Here is an 18,690-nt window from a genome sequence, read left to right on the forward strand (position 1 = left end):
ATATTCTCTAAGTTGTGGATAATTGAACTCTCTATATCTATAAGGTTCGGATCTTGGATTGTAATTTCTTTGATATCTATAACTTTGATCAGAATTAAAGTGATTATAGTTATTCCTATATGACCCTATATTGAATCCATTATGGTTCGATTTATGATCCCTCCAGTTATATTTATTACTATTTTGCATTGTTGATTCTCTCTCTGTATTGTTCCTATAATCGTTTTCATTCTTTCTAGGTCCTATCTTACTATTTTTATTACAATTTATTTGTGGCTTATCTCCTTTTATCATATATTGTACAGAGTTAGAATCCAATTCATTATTTTCCTTTATATGAATTTCTTTCTTTTTACTAAAAAGGCTAACATTTCTCTTAATATTATCCTGTTCTTGCCCATTTGTATTCTCTATATTATAATATTCCTGGTCTCTCTCAAATTTACTCCATTTTATTTTTAAAATTTCACTTTGTAGTTCTTCTAGTTTTTACGTCAGTAATGGATTCATGTACCTTCGGTAAATGATGAAAGATTGGTGTCACCGGTTCATCTACATATAGGTACTCAAAGGTCATAAGATCCATTACTCCCAACTCCAGTCCATCATCTAGAAGGTCCCTCAATTCTCTCTTAAAGTTTGTTGTGGGATTTTTAGTTATATTATCATATACCTCCCTATCCTTTAATTGTCTGTGTGCTTCTTGTACCTAGAAAGATTTATCTATGACCACTATTGAACTACCTTTGCCTGAGTTTTTGATCACCAGGTCCTCTCTATCTTTGAGTTTTTTCAAGCCTACTCTCTCTCTAGCTGTAAGATTATTCTTATGCGGTTTGTTCTCTGCCTTCAATCTCACTAAATCACCAAATCCTCTTTAACCCTCTTATGGTATTGTTCCAAGATGTTTCCCCCTAGTTAGTACATGGGGCACATGTATGTATGTATGTCTATTTGGATTCAGCTTGAGGTTTGCATCACTGTAATGTCCTTGTTATTATCATAAAAAAACACATACAAATAAGGCCCAGTTCAACTCAACTGTCCCTAATTGCCAACATAATTATATACAGAAATATTGGTGTTCCAATAATACAAATGGTGTATTGCAATATACACAATGTTATAGTGCTCCACATTTGTGGATTTGTATTTTTTTTTTTTTTAAATAATATGTTGTACATTACCTTAAAATGATGGTAAATCCAAGCTTTAAACAAACACTAGGATTTACCATCACTAAAAATCAAGGGGAGTTTAAGTGATCAGATCTAAAAAAAAAAGGGTGCTAAACTCACCCTTTCTGTGCCGTTGCACAGTGCTAACTAAACTCAGGGGCTCCACCCACCCAAAGCACATCGGTCTTCTTCTACCAATGAGGTGCCACTTGCACCTCTGAACCAATAGTTATACATGCATACAGAAACCTGTCAGTTGACACGCACGGCTATTGGTTCAGAGGTGCAAACGTCACCTCTGCAGTGGGTGGCTGGATCTGCAGTATTTAGTGCTGTGCAACGGCACAGAAAGGGTGAGTCTAGCATCCTTTTTTTAAGATCTGATAATGTAAACCCCCCTTGTTTGTGAGTGATGGTAAATCCTAGTGTTTGTTTAGCGCCTGGATTTACCATCACTTTAAAGGGACATTGTACACTAGATTTTTTCTTTGCATAAATGTTTTGTAGATGATCCATTTATATAGTTCATCTGGGAGTGTTTTTATAAAAAGTGTCATCCTGCCTCGGGCCCTGGCACTGTTTTATGGAAATTAGAATGTTTCAATATTTAAACAAGTAATATATTTTCTAAAACTACATTTACACATTTTTCTCAGGCTAATCTTTGCTTTGAATACAAAATCGAAGCAATGATTTATTTGTTGTTTAATGTCCCTTTAAGTAAACTTTTTGGACTAAAGCTTAAAAGTACAAGTGAGCCACTTATTGTCCTGATTTCTATATTATGAAACATATGTTTTGTTTTTATGGAATTTTTATACAGTAAAATTGTATTTCTATTTGATTTACATTGCTCTTTCTTGTTGAACAGATATACTATAATGGTTATTTTGAAAAGAATGGAACTAGAGAAACAGTGGAATGTAACTTTGATCTTCCAGGAAGAAATGTCTGTAAATATTATGATGCTACCACCGGAGAGACATGGGTTTGTGAAAGGCCAAAGAAACTTCCATGTGATGCATACAATGAACATTCCTCAGGAGGCAAGCGGGATATTCTAACCAGAGAAGAACAGGCATTCCTTGCAATGTAACTATTCTTAAAACTCGACTGCCAGACTGAGGCTAAAATGTATACCTGAAATGAAATTCTAATACATGTGCGCTCCATATTATAACTTATTAAAAATAATAAATTATGACAAATGATAGATATTTTACTATATATATATATATATATATATATATATATATATATATATACATACATACAAAACATACAATGTCCTATGAATCAAGCTAATATATAGCATAGATGCCCATGATAGAACTAACATTTCTAATATGTATATAAGATATTCATTAAAATCTACACAAAATATGGATGCTTAAAGGGAAACTAAGAGATCCATGTACAAAGCAGCAAGAGTTTCCTGCAATGTAAGAGGCAGCGGTCATTAGACCGCTGCTTCTTACCCCCATACGTCACCTCTGAGGTCGCGAGGGAAAGTCACAGAGAACTCGCTTTCTCTCTGTGATTGACAGCCCCTACAGACATGCGATTGGTCGAGCGAATGAAGTGGTGGGCATTACACACTGTGATGAGTTAAAAGACCCAGAATAGATTATATAGTTGGCCCTTCTGACACATATCACGTCACATGAACACACTAAACTTGGTGCTCCAAGGAAGAGATAAGCTCCCAGGTAATATATTACATGCAATAAAAGCATTCAAGAACAAAATAACCACACTATATGTACCAGAGTACGCAGAGATTTTTAGCTTTATTGACAGCCCCTTTCATGTGCCTGTGTCCTCACTGACTCCAGTTTTAATACAACTCTGCCCTTTTAACCGTGCTGCCCTCAAAAGTAAAATTGTTGAGTTGCAGACAAAGGACATACTCAAAGCAGAGTGGACTGCGTCAAGAATGTAGTCTTTCCCACCTTGAAGCCATTTGTAAAAAAAAAAAAAGTCATTTTTTTGTGACCACATATACTTGTGAATCAACATGAAAATATGAATATTTCACATTCCATTGTTCTTCACATAACAGAATATATTCTATTTATTCATATATATATATATATATATATATATATGATTTTTTGCAAAAATGTATATTTATATAGTGTATATATATATATAGTATATATATATACTGTATATATAGGTATAGATATGTACATATATATATCCTATAATATAAAAGGCCAAGTGTGTTTGTCCGAAGCTGTCATGTGCAGTAGAGACAGCACAAGGACAAACACACCTGGCCTTTGAGTCCTACTCACTAGATGATCTGCGGCAGAAGTGGGCGTGGGCGGGCGTGAGCAGGGTCGTGGCCGGCATGAAGGGGGCATGACCGGGCGTGAATGGCCGTGAAGGGGCATGGCCAGGCGTGAAAGGGGTGTGGCCGGGCGCAGTCGTGAGATAGAGAGGGGAGAGAGATAGTGAGGGGGGAGAGATAGAGAGGGGGAAGAGATAGAGAGGGGGAGAGATAGAGAGAGAGAGAGGAGGGGAGAGAGAGAGGAGAGGGGGGAGAGAGAGAGGAGAGGGGGGAGAGAGAGAGGAGAGGGGGGAGAGAGAGAGGAGGGGAGAGAGAGGAGAGAGAGAGGAGAGAGGGGAGAGAGAGAGGAGAGGGGAGAGAGAGAGGAGAGGGGATAGAGAGGAGGGGGAGAGAGAGAGAGGGGGGAGAGAGAGAGGATGGGGGGAGAGAGAGAGGAGAGGGGGGAGAGAGAGAGGAGGGGAGAGAGGAGAGGGGGAGAGAGAGAGAGGAGAGGGGAGAGAGAGAGAGGAGAGGGGGGAGAGAGAGAGGAAAGGGGAGAGAGAGAGAAGAGAGAGAGACAGAGAGGAGAGGGGGGAGAGAGAGAGGAGAGGGGGGTGAGAGAGAGGAGAGGGGGGATAGGGAGAGGAGAGGGGGAGAGAGAGGAGAGGGGGGATAGAGAGAGGAGAGGGGGGAGAGAGAGTACAATCTCCTTATCTATCAAAAAAGCTTTCAAAAACACGCGCGTCAAGTACAGAGCAAAGAGCATCGGACTGGTGTTAACTAAGTCATCAATGTCGCGGCTATTCGTGTTTTTCCCAACTTTATTTATACCATACTGTCCACAAACAAGCACATTTCTCTTTAGCACATTATTGTATTTAGTGTAATTGTGAATATAGCAAGTAGCAACATATTTGGTACAAAGTGGGAGAGTGAATTATTAGAATTATTTTTAATATTGGACATACATATTTTAGTATATATATACACAAGAGAATGAAGCAATCTTGATAATAGAAGTACATTGGAAAGTTGTTTAAAATTGTATGTTCTATCCAAATCATAAAATAATATTTTGGGGTTTCCTCTCCCTTTAAGAGCTGGGCCAGGTTTCTCTCTGCACCTGTCTAACCCCTCTATTTTTAAAAACCACCCCTTCACAGGGTTTATACAATGGGCTGGCATATAAGATGACATTTCTTACTGAGAAATTAATTCAAAAGAAGGAAGAAATACACTGAAAATAGCATGCCAGTGAAGAGGTGATTTTAATTTCTGCTTTATCTGAATCATGACAGTTTAAAGTTAGGTGGCCTATCTCTTTGAGCTATCATCTTAAGATTATATCGAATCAAACATCAATTTGAATTTTAAAATCCTTGTCTAAAATATTACACTGTGTGTCCTAATGTCAGCATCAATGTTTAGCTTTAATATTAATTTCACATATACATACTTTCAAAGTATAATACACAATGTAACAAATGGCACTTACAAGTTCTAGTGAGTGATAGTTTATAATTTGTATTTGAATCAGATTGGCTGATTTCATAAATCATGTGATTATGCATATTCCAATCAAAAGTGGTTGAATAATTCACTAGTGTGTGGGTTATCTAGGAGTTTGCGTCATAATTGGTGTTTAAAGTGTTGCGTCAAATATGGCGCAAAGTGGAGAGTGGGACTTGTATTACATGATTTAAACATGGTGCACATAGATTTTTCCAACAAATAAAAAGGAAGTTAGATATATTATGTTGTGTATTTATTTCATTTTTATCTCTATCTATTAGTGCGACAAGTTTGGGGAAAATCTTTGCACCAAATATGTAGAAATAATATTGTCCCCTTGATTTGTAATGAGAGACAAAGTTGTAACATAATCCATCAGTAGTAATGTATTTTTCATTTTTATCCATATATCGACTAGTGCATCAAATGTGGAGCAATAATATTGTTTGATTTAGAAAAGGTATACAATTTTAATAACGTTTCAAATTTACTTTTATTATGTAATATACTTCATTTTCTTGCAGCATCGAACATAAGCTTTCTGTGTTTTCAGACTACCATTGAGTTCTATGGCATCCGCGAACTGAAGGGTAGCAGATTGTAAAACCAGGTACACTGAGTCGGAAAAGACGCAAGCGTAACTGTAGAAATTTTGATAACTTTGTGAGAGCTTCAAATAGTGTTGAATAGGAGGGCGAATGAACATGATTCCGCTCAAATTCCATGGGTTTTCAACTCACATCGATGTGCATCATATTAAGATCGTGGGATCGTATGTTACATCATATATTTCAACATTTGCCTATCTTGACATTTTAATAACTACGGCAGATCAATCATGCGACAATTACGAAGCAGAATTCCAGCGTATTTTCAGTTGATGCTTTAATAAATAGGGCCCCATAGTATAACACCTTATTAAATATGAATATGGCTTAAATATAATTTCACATGTTTTCATCTACTTAACTGTAAAGGGCTCCAATGCAATAATATATATGTCTATATGTGTGTCAGGGTTTTTTCCCTGCTTTGTTTGCCATGTGCTGCTGGCAGCCATTTTACTTACATCTTACTGAATCTGGTGCAGAGTGTCTGATGCTGCTCATTTCCTGCACGCCCTCTTATGGCCGGACTGGTGTACATCATCCATGTGAGATAGGTTTCAGTCTCAGTATTGTGATATCATCACTTATTATTTAAAGGGCCTCTGTTCAGTATGCTTTGCCCTTGCGTTGTCTCAGACCTGTTTGTGAGTTCCTGTGTATTACCTGACTGTCTGACGTCACTCCTGGTTCCTGACTCGGCTCGTCTTACTACTCGCTTTGGCTCCTGACTCGGCTCATCTGACTAACAGCTCTGGCTTTGACTCCTGGCTTGTTATTTAACTTGTGGACTTTTAATTATTTCTTTGTTATTAATAAAGGTGTGATTATTTTTGCACTTCTCATCTCAGTCTGATTCCTGGCACCTTGACATTACGCAAGGGCCATGAATCCTGATGGTGCTAATAATCCACCTTTTCCTACCTTCATTCCCAGGATGGATGAACAGGATCACCGCTTGGATCAATTTGCACTAGCCCTGCAAACCCTGCTGACTCGCACTGCACATTTGGACCAGAGTGTCCCACAAGTTATGGTTGCTCCTGTTTCCGCTGCTGCACCTAGTCCTACCAGGAGCATGTTCGGTTCTGCACCTCTACCTCAGCGATATGGAGGTGATCCTATTCAGTGCAGAGGGTTTTTGAACCAGGTTGGCATTTACTTTGAGATGTTACCTCAGGCGTTTCCCTCTGACAGAGCTAAGGTGGGATTTCTCATCTCGTTACTCTCTGACACAGCTCTTGCCTGGGCTAATCCCTTGTGGGAGACTAATTAACCTGTGATTTCAAATTACCCTGAATTTGTGGCTTCCTTTTGAAGGGTTTTTGATGTTCCGGCTCGCTCCTCCTTTGCTGCTAAACGACTCATGTCCATTCAACAAGGTACGAGATCTGTTGATCAATATGCCATTGAGTTCTGTACGCTTGCCGCAGAGGTAGGTTGGAACAATAAAGCCCTTGTTGCCGCCTTCTTTCATGGACTCTCTGATGTGATTAAAGACGAAGTTGCTGCCAGAGATTTACCAGAGGATCTCGAGGCATTGGGGTCTTTTATAATCCTAATTGATATCAGACTAAGTGAGAGGCCCTCTTTCAAGGAGCACTTGCAGAAGCCTCCTGTTACAATGTCTCATACGTTTTTGTTCCCACCCCTGCCTCCCTCTCCTCCCATGCCTCCTGGTCCCGAGGTACTGCTGAGCCGATGCAGTTGGGATTCATGCATCTCTCCACGGTGGAGAGGGCCTTTAGGAGGAGGGAGGGGCTCTGCCTCTATTGTGGGTTACAGGGCCACCTTTTAAAGTCTTGTCCTACATGTCCGGGACACGCTCGCACCTAAGGTCCTGTCGGGGGCAGACCTTGGGTGGTTTATCCACATCCCCGGAACCACTAAAGGAGAAACCTTTGGTCACAATTGTCCTTTCCTGGGTGGACTCCTCCATAGTCACCCAGGCTCTTGTTGACTCTGTTGCTGCGGGCTATTTCATTGACAGTGCTTTTCTATCAAAGCACTCCATTCCTGTATTGCCTCGGTCCATTCCACTTGCTATTGAGGCCATTGATGGCAGGTCCCTTCAGCCCGCACACGTTACTCACAAAAACCACTCCGTTATCCATGGCTGTTGGGGCTCTCCATTTTGAAACCCTCCAGGTGATAAACTCTCCACATTTTTCAGTTGTTCTGGGTTATCCCTGGTTCCAAAAGCACAATCCCAGTCTCGACTGGTGCAGGTCTGAAATTTTGTCATGGTCCCCGCAATGTATCTCCACTTGTCTTCGAAAACCAGTCAAAGTCTTGTGCACTTCTTCGTTATCTCAATTGCCAGAGTACTGAGAGTTCCTAGACGTTTTTGACAAAGTGTGTGCCAGTACGTTTCATCCTCACCAGTCTTACGATTGTGCCATAGACCTGCAACCCGGAGCCATTCCTCCTCGGGGGTTGGGTTTACCCTCTGTCTGTTGCGGCGAATTGTGCTATGGAGGAGTATGTTACCGATGCTCTGTCGTGGGGGATCATCTGCAAATCCTGCTCTCCTGTAGGGGTTGGCTTCTTCTTCGTGAAGAAAAATGGTGGCGAGTTAAGACCATGCATCGATTATAGGGCTCTTAATCGTCTTACCATTAAGAATGCTTACCCTATTCCACTCATTATGGAACTCTTTGATCACCTCAAGGGAGCTACAGTCTTTTCTAAACTTGATTTGAGAGGAGCATACAATCTCGTTAGGATTAAGGAGGGCCACAAATGGAAAACAGCATTTAACACCAGGAGCGGGTATTATGAGTATCTTGTAATGCCCTTTGGCCTATGTAATGCTCCTGCTGTTTTCCAGGAATTTATTAATGATGCCCTACAAGATATGTTGCAACAGTGTGTTGTGGTGTACTTAGATGATATCCTCATACACTCACCCACTCTTGAGGCTCATAATTCTGATGTTACACGGGTACTTCGGCCTGTTTTGTAAACTCAAGACATGTGAGTTCCATCAGACTCAAGTAACCTTCTTAGGTTATGAAATCTTCATTGCAGGGTTCTCCATGGATCCTGACAAGTAGTTTGCAGTCCTGCAGTGGCCTCGCCCAGTTGGTCTTCCTCTTTTAAACTTTTTTTGGCTTTGCCAATTACTATAGGAAGTTTATTAAAAACTTTTCTTCCTTGGTCAAACCTATCACTGACATGACCCATAAGGAGAATGATCAACTCCATTGGTCACTTACTGCCAATAAGGCTTTTGAGAGTCTTAAGATTGCCTTTGCTGCCGTTCCAGTTCTGGCTCATCCTAACCTTGTCCTGCCTTTCATTCTTGAGGTCAATGCGTCTGAGACTGGAGTAGGTGCCCTCTTGTCTCAACATCCTATGCCTGACGGTTCCTTGCATCCATGTGGTTTAATTTTGTCAATCAAAGAATGGAGGCAATTTCTCAAGGGTATTAGCGTACCAGTGCTCATTCTTACTGACCACAAGAATTTGACTTATCTATCCTAAGCAAAACATTTGTCGCCCAACAGGCCAGATGGGCGCTATTTTTGTCTCGGTTTAATTATGTGGTCTCCTACCTGCCTGGTAGTAAGAATGTTAGGGCTGATGCCCTCTCTCGACAATTTTCGCCTCTGTCCAAGGAGGAGTCTGTACCTATTTCAGTTATACCTCCTGACCATATTTTGGCTACCATACATACTAATTTGACTTCTCCCTTGGGGGAGGAGATCCTGGCTGCACAAACCAATGCACCTCCTCAGAAACCTAGTGGTAAGTGTTTTGTTCCTGAGAATCTTCGAACTAAACTATTGCACACTTACCACTATCCTAAAGCCGCAGGTCACCTGGGCAGGATCCAAATGATTTGGTCTGTCACTCGACAATTCTGGTGGCCAGGTCTTCGTTCTGATGTTGCTGCGTATGTTGCCTCCTGCTTAGTCTGTGCACAGAATAAGACTCCTCGACGTCTTCCTGTGGGTCTTCTTCAACCTATTGCTAATGGTGAGCATCATTGGACACATCTTTTCATGGACTTCATTGTCGAGCTCCCTGTTTCCAATGGCAATACTGTTATCCTAATGGTGGTTGACCGTTTTTCTAAAATGTTACATTGCATTCCCTTGAAGAAGCTGCCTACCGCACAGGAACTTGCTTCAATTTTTGCCCGTGAGGTCTTCCGTTTACATGGGTTACCCAAGGAGATAGTCTTGGACCGGGGTAGCCAGTTTGTCTCCAGATTTTGGCGTTCCTTTTGTGCTCAAATTGGGATGCAGCTTTCATTCTCCTCTGCATATCACCCTCAATTCAATGGGGCTGCGGAACGGTCAAATCAAGCTCTGGAACAGTTCCTCCGTTGCTATGTCTCAGATCACCACAATAATTGCTTTGAACTGTTACCTTGCGCAGAGTTCACTCGTAATAGTGCTATTAATGCTTCCACCCAGTTATAACTGTTCATGGTGAATTATGGGTTCCAACCATCCTTGTTGCCCGATTCATTCATGTCTCAGGGTATTCCGGCTTTGGAGGAGCATCTCTGGCAACTCCCTTCCATGTGGGTGCAGATTCACAATTGCCTTCATCATTCTATGCAGCGCCAAAAGTTCCAGGCTGATCGTAGGCGTCTGCCTGGGCCTTCCTACCAGGTTGGTGAGAGGGTTTGGCTGTCCTCCCACAACTTAAACCTTCGGGTGCCTTCCAATAAACTGGCTCCCCGTTATGTTGTTCCTTTTCGAATACTCCGACGGGTCAATCCAGTGGCCTACACTCTTGACCTTTCTCCTGCAATGCGCATCTCCAATGTTTTTCATGTCTCCCTCTTGAAACCATTGGTTTGTAATCGGTTTACCACTGTGTTGCCTCGTCCTCGTCCTATCTCTGTTGACAACCATGAAGAATATGAGGTCAGCAGCATTATTGACTCTCGTATGTCCAGGGGCCATGTGCAGTATTTAGTTCACTGGAGGGGCTATGGTTCAGAGGAGCATTCATGGGTTCCCTCCTCTGATCTTCATGCTCCTGCCCTCCTCCGTGCCTTCCATGCCGTTTCCCCAATAAGCCTTTTGTCATCCCACGGGGGAGGGGTCGTTGAGGGGAGGGTACTTTCAGGGTTTTTTCCCTGCTTTGTTTGTCATGTGCTGCTGGCAGCCATTTTACTTACCTCTTACTGAATCTGGTGCAGAGTGTCTGATGCTGGTTATTTCCTGCATGCCCTCTTATGGCCGGACTGGTGTACATCATCCGTGTGAGACAGCTTGTAGTCTCAGTATTGTGATGTCATCACTTATTATTTAAAGGGCCTCTGTACAGTATGCTTTGCCCTTGCGTTGTCTCAGACCTGTTTGTGAGTTCCTGTTCCTGTGTATTACCTGGCTGTCTGACGTCCCTCCTGGTTCCTGACTCGGCTCATCTGACTACCAGCTCTGGCTTTGACTCCTGGCTTGTTATTTGACTTGTGGACTTTTTATTATTTCTTTGTTATTAATAAAGTTGTGATTATTTTTACACTTCTTGTCTCAGTCTGATTCATGGCACCCTAACAATTTGTGTTCATATGTATTTATGTGTTTATATGTATATATATGTCTGTAAATACATATACACACATATAAATACATTTGTACACACACATATATATGTATGTATATATACTGTGTGTGTTAATATATACTGTATATATATATATATATATATATATATATATATATATATATTTAATTTTTTGAAGCTGTATTTTTTATGTATCTTAATGTTAAAGACCTTTGCCTGCCTTTATTTTTCTAACACCTGAGATCTCATATCTTTGAGCCTTTATAACTTTTGTGTGCACTATTTTATTTTAATGTTTATTAGATGGCATTATTAGTGCAACTTTTTAGTTTTGCAAAACAGTTAACCAGAGCTCTGAAGTCGCGGTAATAATTCTACAGTAAATCGCGATTGCACTCAATCGATCATGTTTACTTTCAACTCTTAATACAAGCAGTAAGCACTATGAGCGCAAACACTCATGAAAACCCCTTGTAGAGCGGACGCAAACTTTTGCGCTCCACTCTTAATGTAGGCAGCCCTATATGTTTTCTCTATCAAGAAATTAGCTCAACAGGTAGGCCACAGGTATTTGCGGTAAATGCAGCTCTCCTATTGGCTGCCTCATGCCAGTGTTTCTCCCTTAGAAAAAACTGTGAGGAACACTGCTTTAGGGCAATGCCCTAAAAAAGGATTTTTTAAGGGCTATTAGTAGTTTAGTGTTAGTGGGGGTTTTTTAGATTAGGGCTTTTTTGTTTTAATGGGCAGCAAAAGAGCTGATTGCCCTTTTAAGGGCAATGCCAATACAAATGCCCCTTTAGAATTATGTTTTTTTATTTTGAGAGGTTGGTTGGGTGGGGTTTTTTTTAGGTAAAAGAGCTGTTTAACTTAGGGCATTGCCCTACAAAAAAAGGGCTATTGGTAGTTTAGTGTTAGATTAGGGGGAGTTTCTGATAAAGTGCAGGTACGCCAGCACAAAACATGTCAGGTGCTCCAGTTTGTGATTCCCCTATGACTGTGGTTGAATAAATTGGACTTTCATTGCATTCATGGTGTCTGGCAGCAATTTCTTTCCTTTTCTTTGCTGGATTATTTACGGCTTGAGAGTGCAGTTTCTACTGCTACCACCAACAGCCATTTGTGCAGCCTTTGATTGACAGCCTGGTTTGCTACTTTACCTCCCGACTTGCTACAGCCAGCATCACTGAGAATGTATACACCAACGGCCACACTTGGATCAAATCCTGGTCCGTCTTGGAGGATCCACCCCCATGACGCAGGCTCTTTGGCGTTCTTTGACTGAAGCGGTGACTGGTGCAGATGACGGAGGGCTACTTACCTGGTAACTTCGGCACCAGCTGGGATTTTTCTACTAACTTCGCTGTAGCAGTGACGGGTTGAGGAATTTTACCAAGGAAGTTGATTTACCATACTCCAGGATCTGCATTGATAAACTTCACCCCTGGTTTATTATATCTAACCACTTGGAGATACTAATAAGCAAGGCATCAATTCCAATACAGCGGCTACTTACCTAATTTTGATTGAGGTAATCTGAAGTAAGTGTAGTTATTGGGGTCTTTCCCCACATCATATCATCTTATCAATATATTATCCTTTTTTGTATTACATTTTATTACCAATGATGGATGCTGGCGCAGATATCTAGAGGCCTACTTATCAAGCCGTCCACTTACTTGCATTCGACGGCACCAATACGCTCGTCTGACATCATCTAACATTGCGGCCGCGGACCTGAATATGCTCTCCATATTTAACAAAAAAGCTGTCAAAAATCCACGCACCAAGTACAGGGCGATGAGCAGCGGACTGTTGTTAACTAACAGTCATCGATCTCACTGCTATTCAGCTTTTTCACAGGTTTATTTATACCCTGTCACTAAGCACCGCCACTATACTAAAATGTTTAACCCCTATCCAGCTGCTCCCAGACCCCACCGCAACTCTAATAAAGTTATTAACCCCTATCCCGCCGCTCCTGGACCCCACTGCAACTCTAATAAAGTTATTAACCCCTATCCCGCCACTCCTGGACCCCACCGCAACTCTAATAAAGTTATTAACCCCTATCCAGCCGCTCCTGGACCCCACCGCAACTCTAATAAAGTTATTAACCCCTATCCCGCCGCTCCTGGACCCCACCGCAACTCTAATAAAGTTATTAACCCCTAATCTGCCGCTCCCGGAGCCCACCGCCACCTACATTATGTTATTCTCCCCTAATCTGCCGCCCCCTACACCACCGCCACCTACATTATGTTATTAACCCTTAAACTGCCGCCCGACACCGCCAACACCTACATAAAATTATTAAGCCCTATGCCGCCACAACCGGAGCCCACCGCAACTAAATAAAGTTATTAACCCCTGGCCTCCCACATCAGTACCACTTACTAAACCTATTAACCCCTAAACTGCCAGCCCCCCACATCACCATAAACTAAATTAACCTATTAACCCCTAAACCTAACAACCTGCTAACTGTGCATTAAATATTATCTCATCCGTATCTTATAATAAATTTAAACTTACCCTTAGAATTAAAATAAACTATATTAAAATATGAATTAACCTACTCTAACTATTATACTAAAATTACATTAAACTATATTAAACTAATAATTTACCTACCCTAACTGTTATACTAAAATTAAATTAAACTATATTAAACTAATAATTAATCTACCCTGTTATACTAAAATTACATTAAACTATATTAAACTAATAATTAATCTACCCTAACTGTTATACTAAAATTACATTAAACTACCAATTAAATTAACTATATTATATATTTAAAACCCTAACCCTACTCAAATAATTTAAATCTACAATTACAAATTACAAAGTTACAAAAAACTAACAACTAAGTTACAAAAAAATAACAAACACTAAGTTACAAAACAAAATAAACACTAAGTTACACAAAATAAAAAACAAATTTTAAAATATTTAAACTAATTACACCTAATCTAAGAGCCCTATGAAAATAAAAAGCCCCCCCAAAATAAAAAAAAACCTAGCCTACAATAAACTACAAATAGCCCTTAAAAGGGCCTTTTGCGGGGCATTGCGCCAAACAGTAAAACCCACCACCCACACAACCAACCCCCCAAATAAAAACCTAATCTAAAAAACCTAAGCTCCCCATTGCCCTGGAAAGGGCATTTGTATGGGCATTCGGGGGTTAGTGTTAGGCTTTTTTAAGGGATTATTAGGTGGGTTTTCATTTTAGATTAGGGTTTGGACTTTTGAAAAAGAGCTAAATGCCCTTTAAGGGCAATGCCCATACAAATGCCCTTTTCAGAGCAATGAGGAGCTTAGGTTTTTTAGATTAGGTTTTTATTTGGGGGGTTGGTTGTGTGGGTGGTGGGTTTTACTGTTGGGGGGGTATTTGTATTTTTTATTTACAGGTAAAAGAGCTGATTTCTTTGGGGCAATGCCCCGCAAAATGCTATTTTAAGGGCTATTTGTAGTTTATTGTAGGCTAGGATTTTTTTTTTATTTTGGGGGGGCTTTTTATTTTCATAGGGCTCTTAGACTAGGTGTAATTAGTTTAAATATTTGATAATTTATTTTTAATCTGTTTAATTTAGTGTTTATTTTTTTTGTAACTTAGTGTTTGTTATTTTTTGTAACTTAGTTGTTAGTTTTTTGTAACTTTGTAATTTGTAATTATAGATTTAAATTATTTGAGTAGGGTTAGGTTTTTAAATATATAATATAATATAGTTAATTTAATTGGTAGTTTAATGTAATTTTACTATAACAGTTAGGGTAGATTAATAAATAGTTTAATATAGTTTAATGTAATTTTAGTATAATAGTTAGGGTAGATTAATTAATTGTTTAATATAGTTTAATGTAATTTTAGTATAACAGTTAGGATAGATTAATTATTAGTTTAATATAGTTTAATGTAATTTTAGTATAACAGTTAGAGTAGATTAATTATTAGTTTAATATAGTTTAATTTAAATCTAAAGGTAAGTTGTAATTTATTATAAGATAGGGATGAGTTAATATTTAACGTACAGTTTGCAGGTTGTTAGGTTTAGGGGTTAATAGGTTAATTTAGTTTATGGTGATGTGGGGGGCTGGCTGTTTAGGGGTTAATAGGTTTATTATGTGGTACTAATGTGGGAGGCCAGGGGTTTAAGGATTAATAACTTTATTTAGTTGCGGTGGGCTCTGGGAGCGGCGGGATAGGGGTTAATACTTTTATGTAGGTGGTGGCGGTGTTGGGGCGGCAGATTAGGGGTTAATAACATAATGTAGGTGGCAGCGGTGTAGGGGGAGGCAGATTAGGGGTTAATAAGTATGATGTAGGTGGCGGCGGTGTCGAGGCGGCAGATTAGGGGTTAATAAGTATAATGTAGGTGGCGTCAGTGTCGGGTAGCAGATTAGGGGTTAATAAGTATAATGTAGGTGGCGGCGGTGGCGGGGCAGCAGATTAGGAGTTAATAAGTATAATGTAGGTGGCGGCGGTGTCGGGCGGCAGATTAGGGGTGTTTAGACTCGGGGTTTATGTTAGGGTGTTAGGTGTAAACGTAACTATTATTCTCCCATAGGAATCAATGGGATATCGGGCAGCAGCGAACATAAGCTTTCGCTGCTTTCAGACTCCCATTGATTCCTATGGCATCCGCCGCCTCCAGGGTGGCGGATTGAAAACCAGGTACGCTGGGCCGGAATAGTGGCGAGCATACCCGGTAGAAATTTGATAACTTGCAAAAGTCGTCAGATAGTGCTAAATTTGTATTCGGAACATCTCTAATGGCGTAAGCATCGATCTGTGTCGGACTGAAACCAGTGGATCGTATGTTACGTCACAAATTTCAACTTTTGCCGGTCTGTAGGCTTTGATAAATAAGGGGAATCAGGATCTCCAAAATTACGCTGCGGAATTCCAGCGTATTTGCTGTTGACGGTTTGATAAGAAGGCCTCCTAGTCTTTTTTTCATACTCCCATTTGGTGAAGAATTTGGGAACCTTCACATCTAGTTTGTTTGTGCTGCCTCACTTTGGATTCTATGAATCCCGTGAACTTTCAATATGTTTATGAACTTTTAATCTATTTATGAACTTTTATGACACGTAATTTATTTTATTATATTGCTGTTATTTATATGAATGGACTTTTTGTATTATTTGCTCTAAAGAGCTTTATTATCATTACTATTCCTCTTTACTATTGCAACACGAATGTTTATCTTTATATAAGACATACTATATTATATACTGTATGTGTGTAGTGTGAGAGCGCGGAAACTACATATTCTTGTCTGTGTGTATGTATATATATATATATATATATATATATGTATATATATATATTTATTTCAAAAGCAATTTTGAAGTAAAATACCTTTGATTATTTACATAGAGATGTTCATGTGATATTTGCTAGTCAGCTTTTTACAATTTTGGGGAATAATTTTCAAGTGATTTAGTGATTTACCTTTAAACATAGATCATATTACTGGATAATTTGTATATAATGTATTAAGCTATAAGGTGTGTTTAACTGTTTCACTAATTATAGTGCCCACTGTGGGTTTCTTTTCTTTTAGATCCCTAACTGATCAGCAAATCCCATCACAGATTCAAACCCTTAATGTGTCAAATGCCCAAACCAATGGTGAGCACGTTTAATCAATTTTGATACATACTGAACTATATATATATGAACTATAGTTTCTTAGGTTATATTTTTATTATAAATTAATTTCATTCATGAAGATCAATTATTCATTTAGTGAAGAATAAAATAATGATAAGTAGCATTTGTAAGTATTGCATGACATCTAATATAGGCTTGGATTTACATTTGCTTTAAAAAATGTATCAGACTATTTTTTTTTTGATTTGTACAAAAACTATGAAAAAAAAAACATGACAAATATTTTTCACATATTTTTATGTATATAATTACCTGTCGGCAAATGCCTTTATTTCTCCAAATATTTTATAGCACACATTAAATGTAGATCTATCTATCAATCTATCTATCTATGTATCTATCTATATCTATTCTTTAATGGTCTAATGTATGTCTCTTTCTACCTCTATAATAAACATGTGCACATACAAACAAATTTGTTTGGGACTAATTCTTATTCACTGAAAAAATTTATTTTGTTTCATCCAAGATTTGTTCATGGGATCATTCAATTCAGCCAAATTTTGACCACATTATTTGTTTAACATACATTTGTCAACAACTTATTTCATATGCAGAACTTCTTCAGGGAAGCAGAGTAGCAACTGTACAGTATCTTAAAGGGACATTAAACACTAAATACATTTCATTCGCCTGCCTCTTATTATGAGTACTGTCATTATGGAAATTAGGTTGCACAGTACCCTTTATTTTATGCAGACAGCGCACAATAAAACTAGACACCTTAGTAAATTTGAGGCAGCAAAGTTTAAATTTTAACTTTTAATTTTTCATTTTAAAATATGGGTGAACAATTAAAATATGTATCGAGAGAAATAGCTGGTAGTATTTCAATAATGGAGTGAATGTTTCCTATTATACAAGGATTTCTGCCTTTATGTTAATATATGGATATAAGGAAACATAATAAATAACACAGTTTAAGTGTTATCTATTCCCAGTGTCAATCAAATCAATATTGCAACGTATCCACGTGTGTAAATTTTGAAAAATGTGTCACAATAGTTATCACAAATAATAAAGTGTGGACTGGTAAATCATAACTACAGAGCCCCAGAGGTGTCACACAAGATTTTTTTATAAATCGTGCTCACGATTTAGTCAAATCGTGCTCACGATTTAGCCAAATCGTGCTCACGATTTAGCCAAATCGTGCTCACGATTTAGCCAAATTGTGCTAACGATTTAGCCAAATCGTGCGCACGATTTATAAATCATTATAATCATGCTATTCCACCTTAAAGGGACATTATACACTAGATTCTTCTTTGCATAAATGTTTTGCAGATGATACATTTATACAGTCCACCTGGGAGTTTTTTTGTGACAATATATAGTTTTGCTTATTTTTTAATAACATTGTGCTGGTTTCAGACTCCTACCCAAGCCCCAAAGTGTCAGATGTATACGTGCGTTTACAGACCACTGCTGGCTTCTGTTAGCCTAATCTATCTTTTCATATGCAGGGAAGTGAGGGAGAGTATCTGCACTCAGTACCTTTCACTGGGTGTTCCAGCTAATTTCCTCAACAGTGCTAAATTTGGAGCTTCTAAGTTTTTAAAAGGTTTTATACTTGATTTTTAGATCAGTATCTGTGCATATTCTTCTTTATAGTAGTGTCTATTACATGCAGTTATATGAAAATTGGTGTATACTGTTCCTTTAAGCATGAATTCTCCCCCTTACAGATCAGCCTGGTCCTCCCCTAGCTAGTCATGTTTTGATGACCTATCTACAGGAGGAGGAGCTCCCGCCTACCAGCTGCTAGTACTTTCAGTTCAGTGTGTCAGTAGAGATGGGAAGTCTGATTCATCTTGATGAATAAGTTCATTTCGAACGGTTCGTTTAACTGAACCAGTTCATGAACCAATTAATCAGTTCACTTTTTTGTACATGTGATGCATGAGG

General features: G+C 39.0%; 1 protein-coding gene across 1 annotated transcript in view; it reads left to right on the forward strand.

Moving 5' to 3' along the window:
• The window catches only part of LOC128652390 (NXPE family member 3-like), a 192,285-nt gene that overhangs the window by 112,220 nt on the left and 61,375 nt on the right, over nt 1-18,690 (forward strand). Inside the window, exons 3-4 of the mRNA XM_053705329.1 lie at nt 2,050-2,270; nt 16,673-16,740. Of these exons, the coding sequence (XP_053561304.1) occupies nt 2,050-2,270; nt 16,673-16,740 (289 nt within the window). The remainder of the gene's footprint in view (nt 1-2,049; nt 2,271-16,672; nt 16,741-18,690) is intronic.

Source organism: Bombina bombina, chromosome 3 (genome assembly GCF_027579735.1).
Source record: "Bombina bombina isolate aBomBom1 chromosome 3, aBomBom1.pri, whole genome shotgun sequence".
Classification (NCBI taxonomy): Eukaryota; Metazoa; Chordata; class Amphibia; order Anura; family Bombinatoridae; genus Bombina; species Bombina bombina.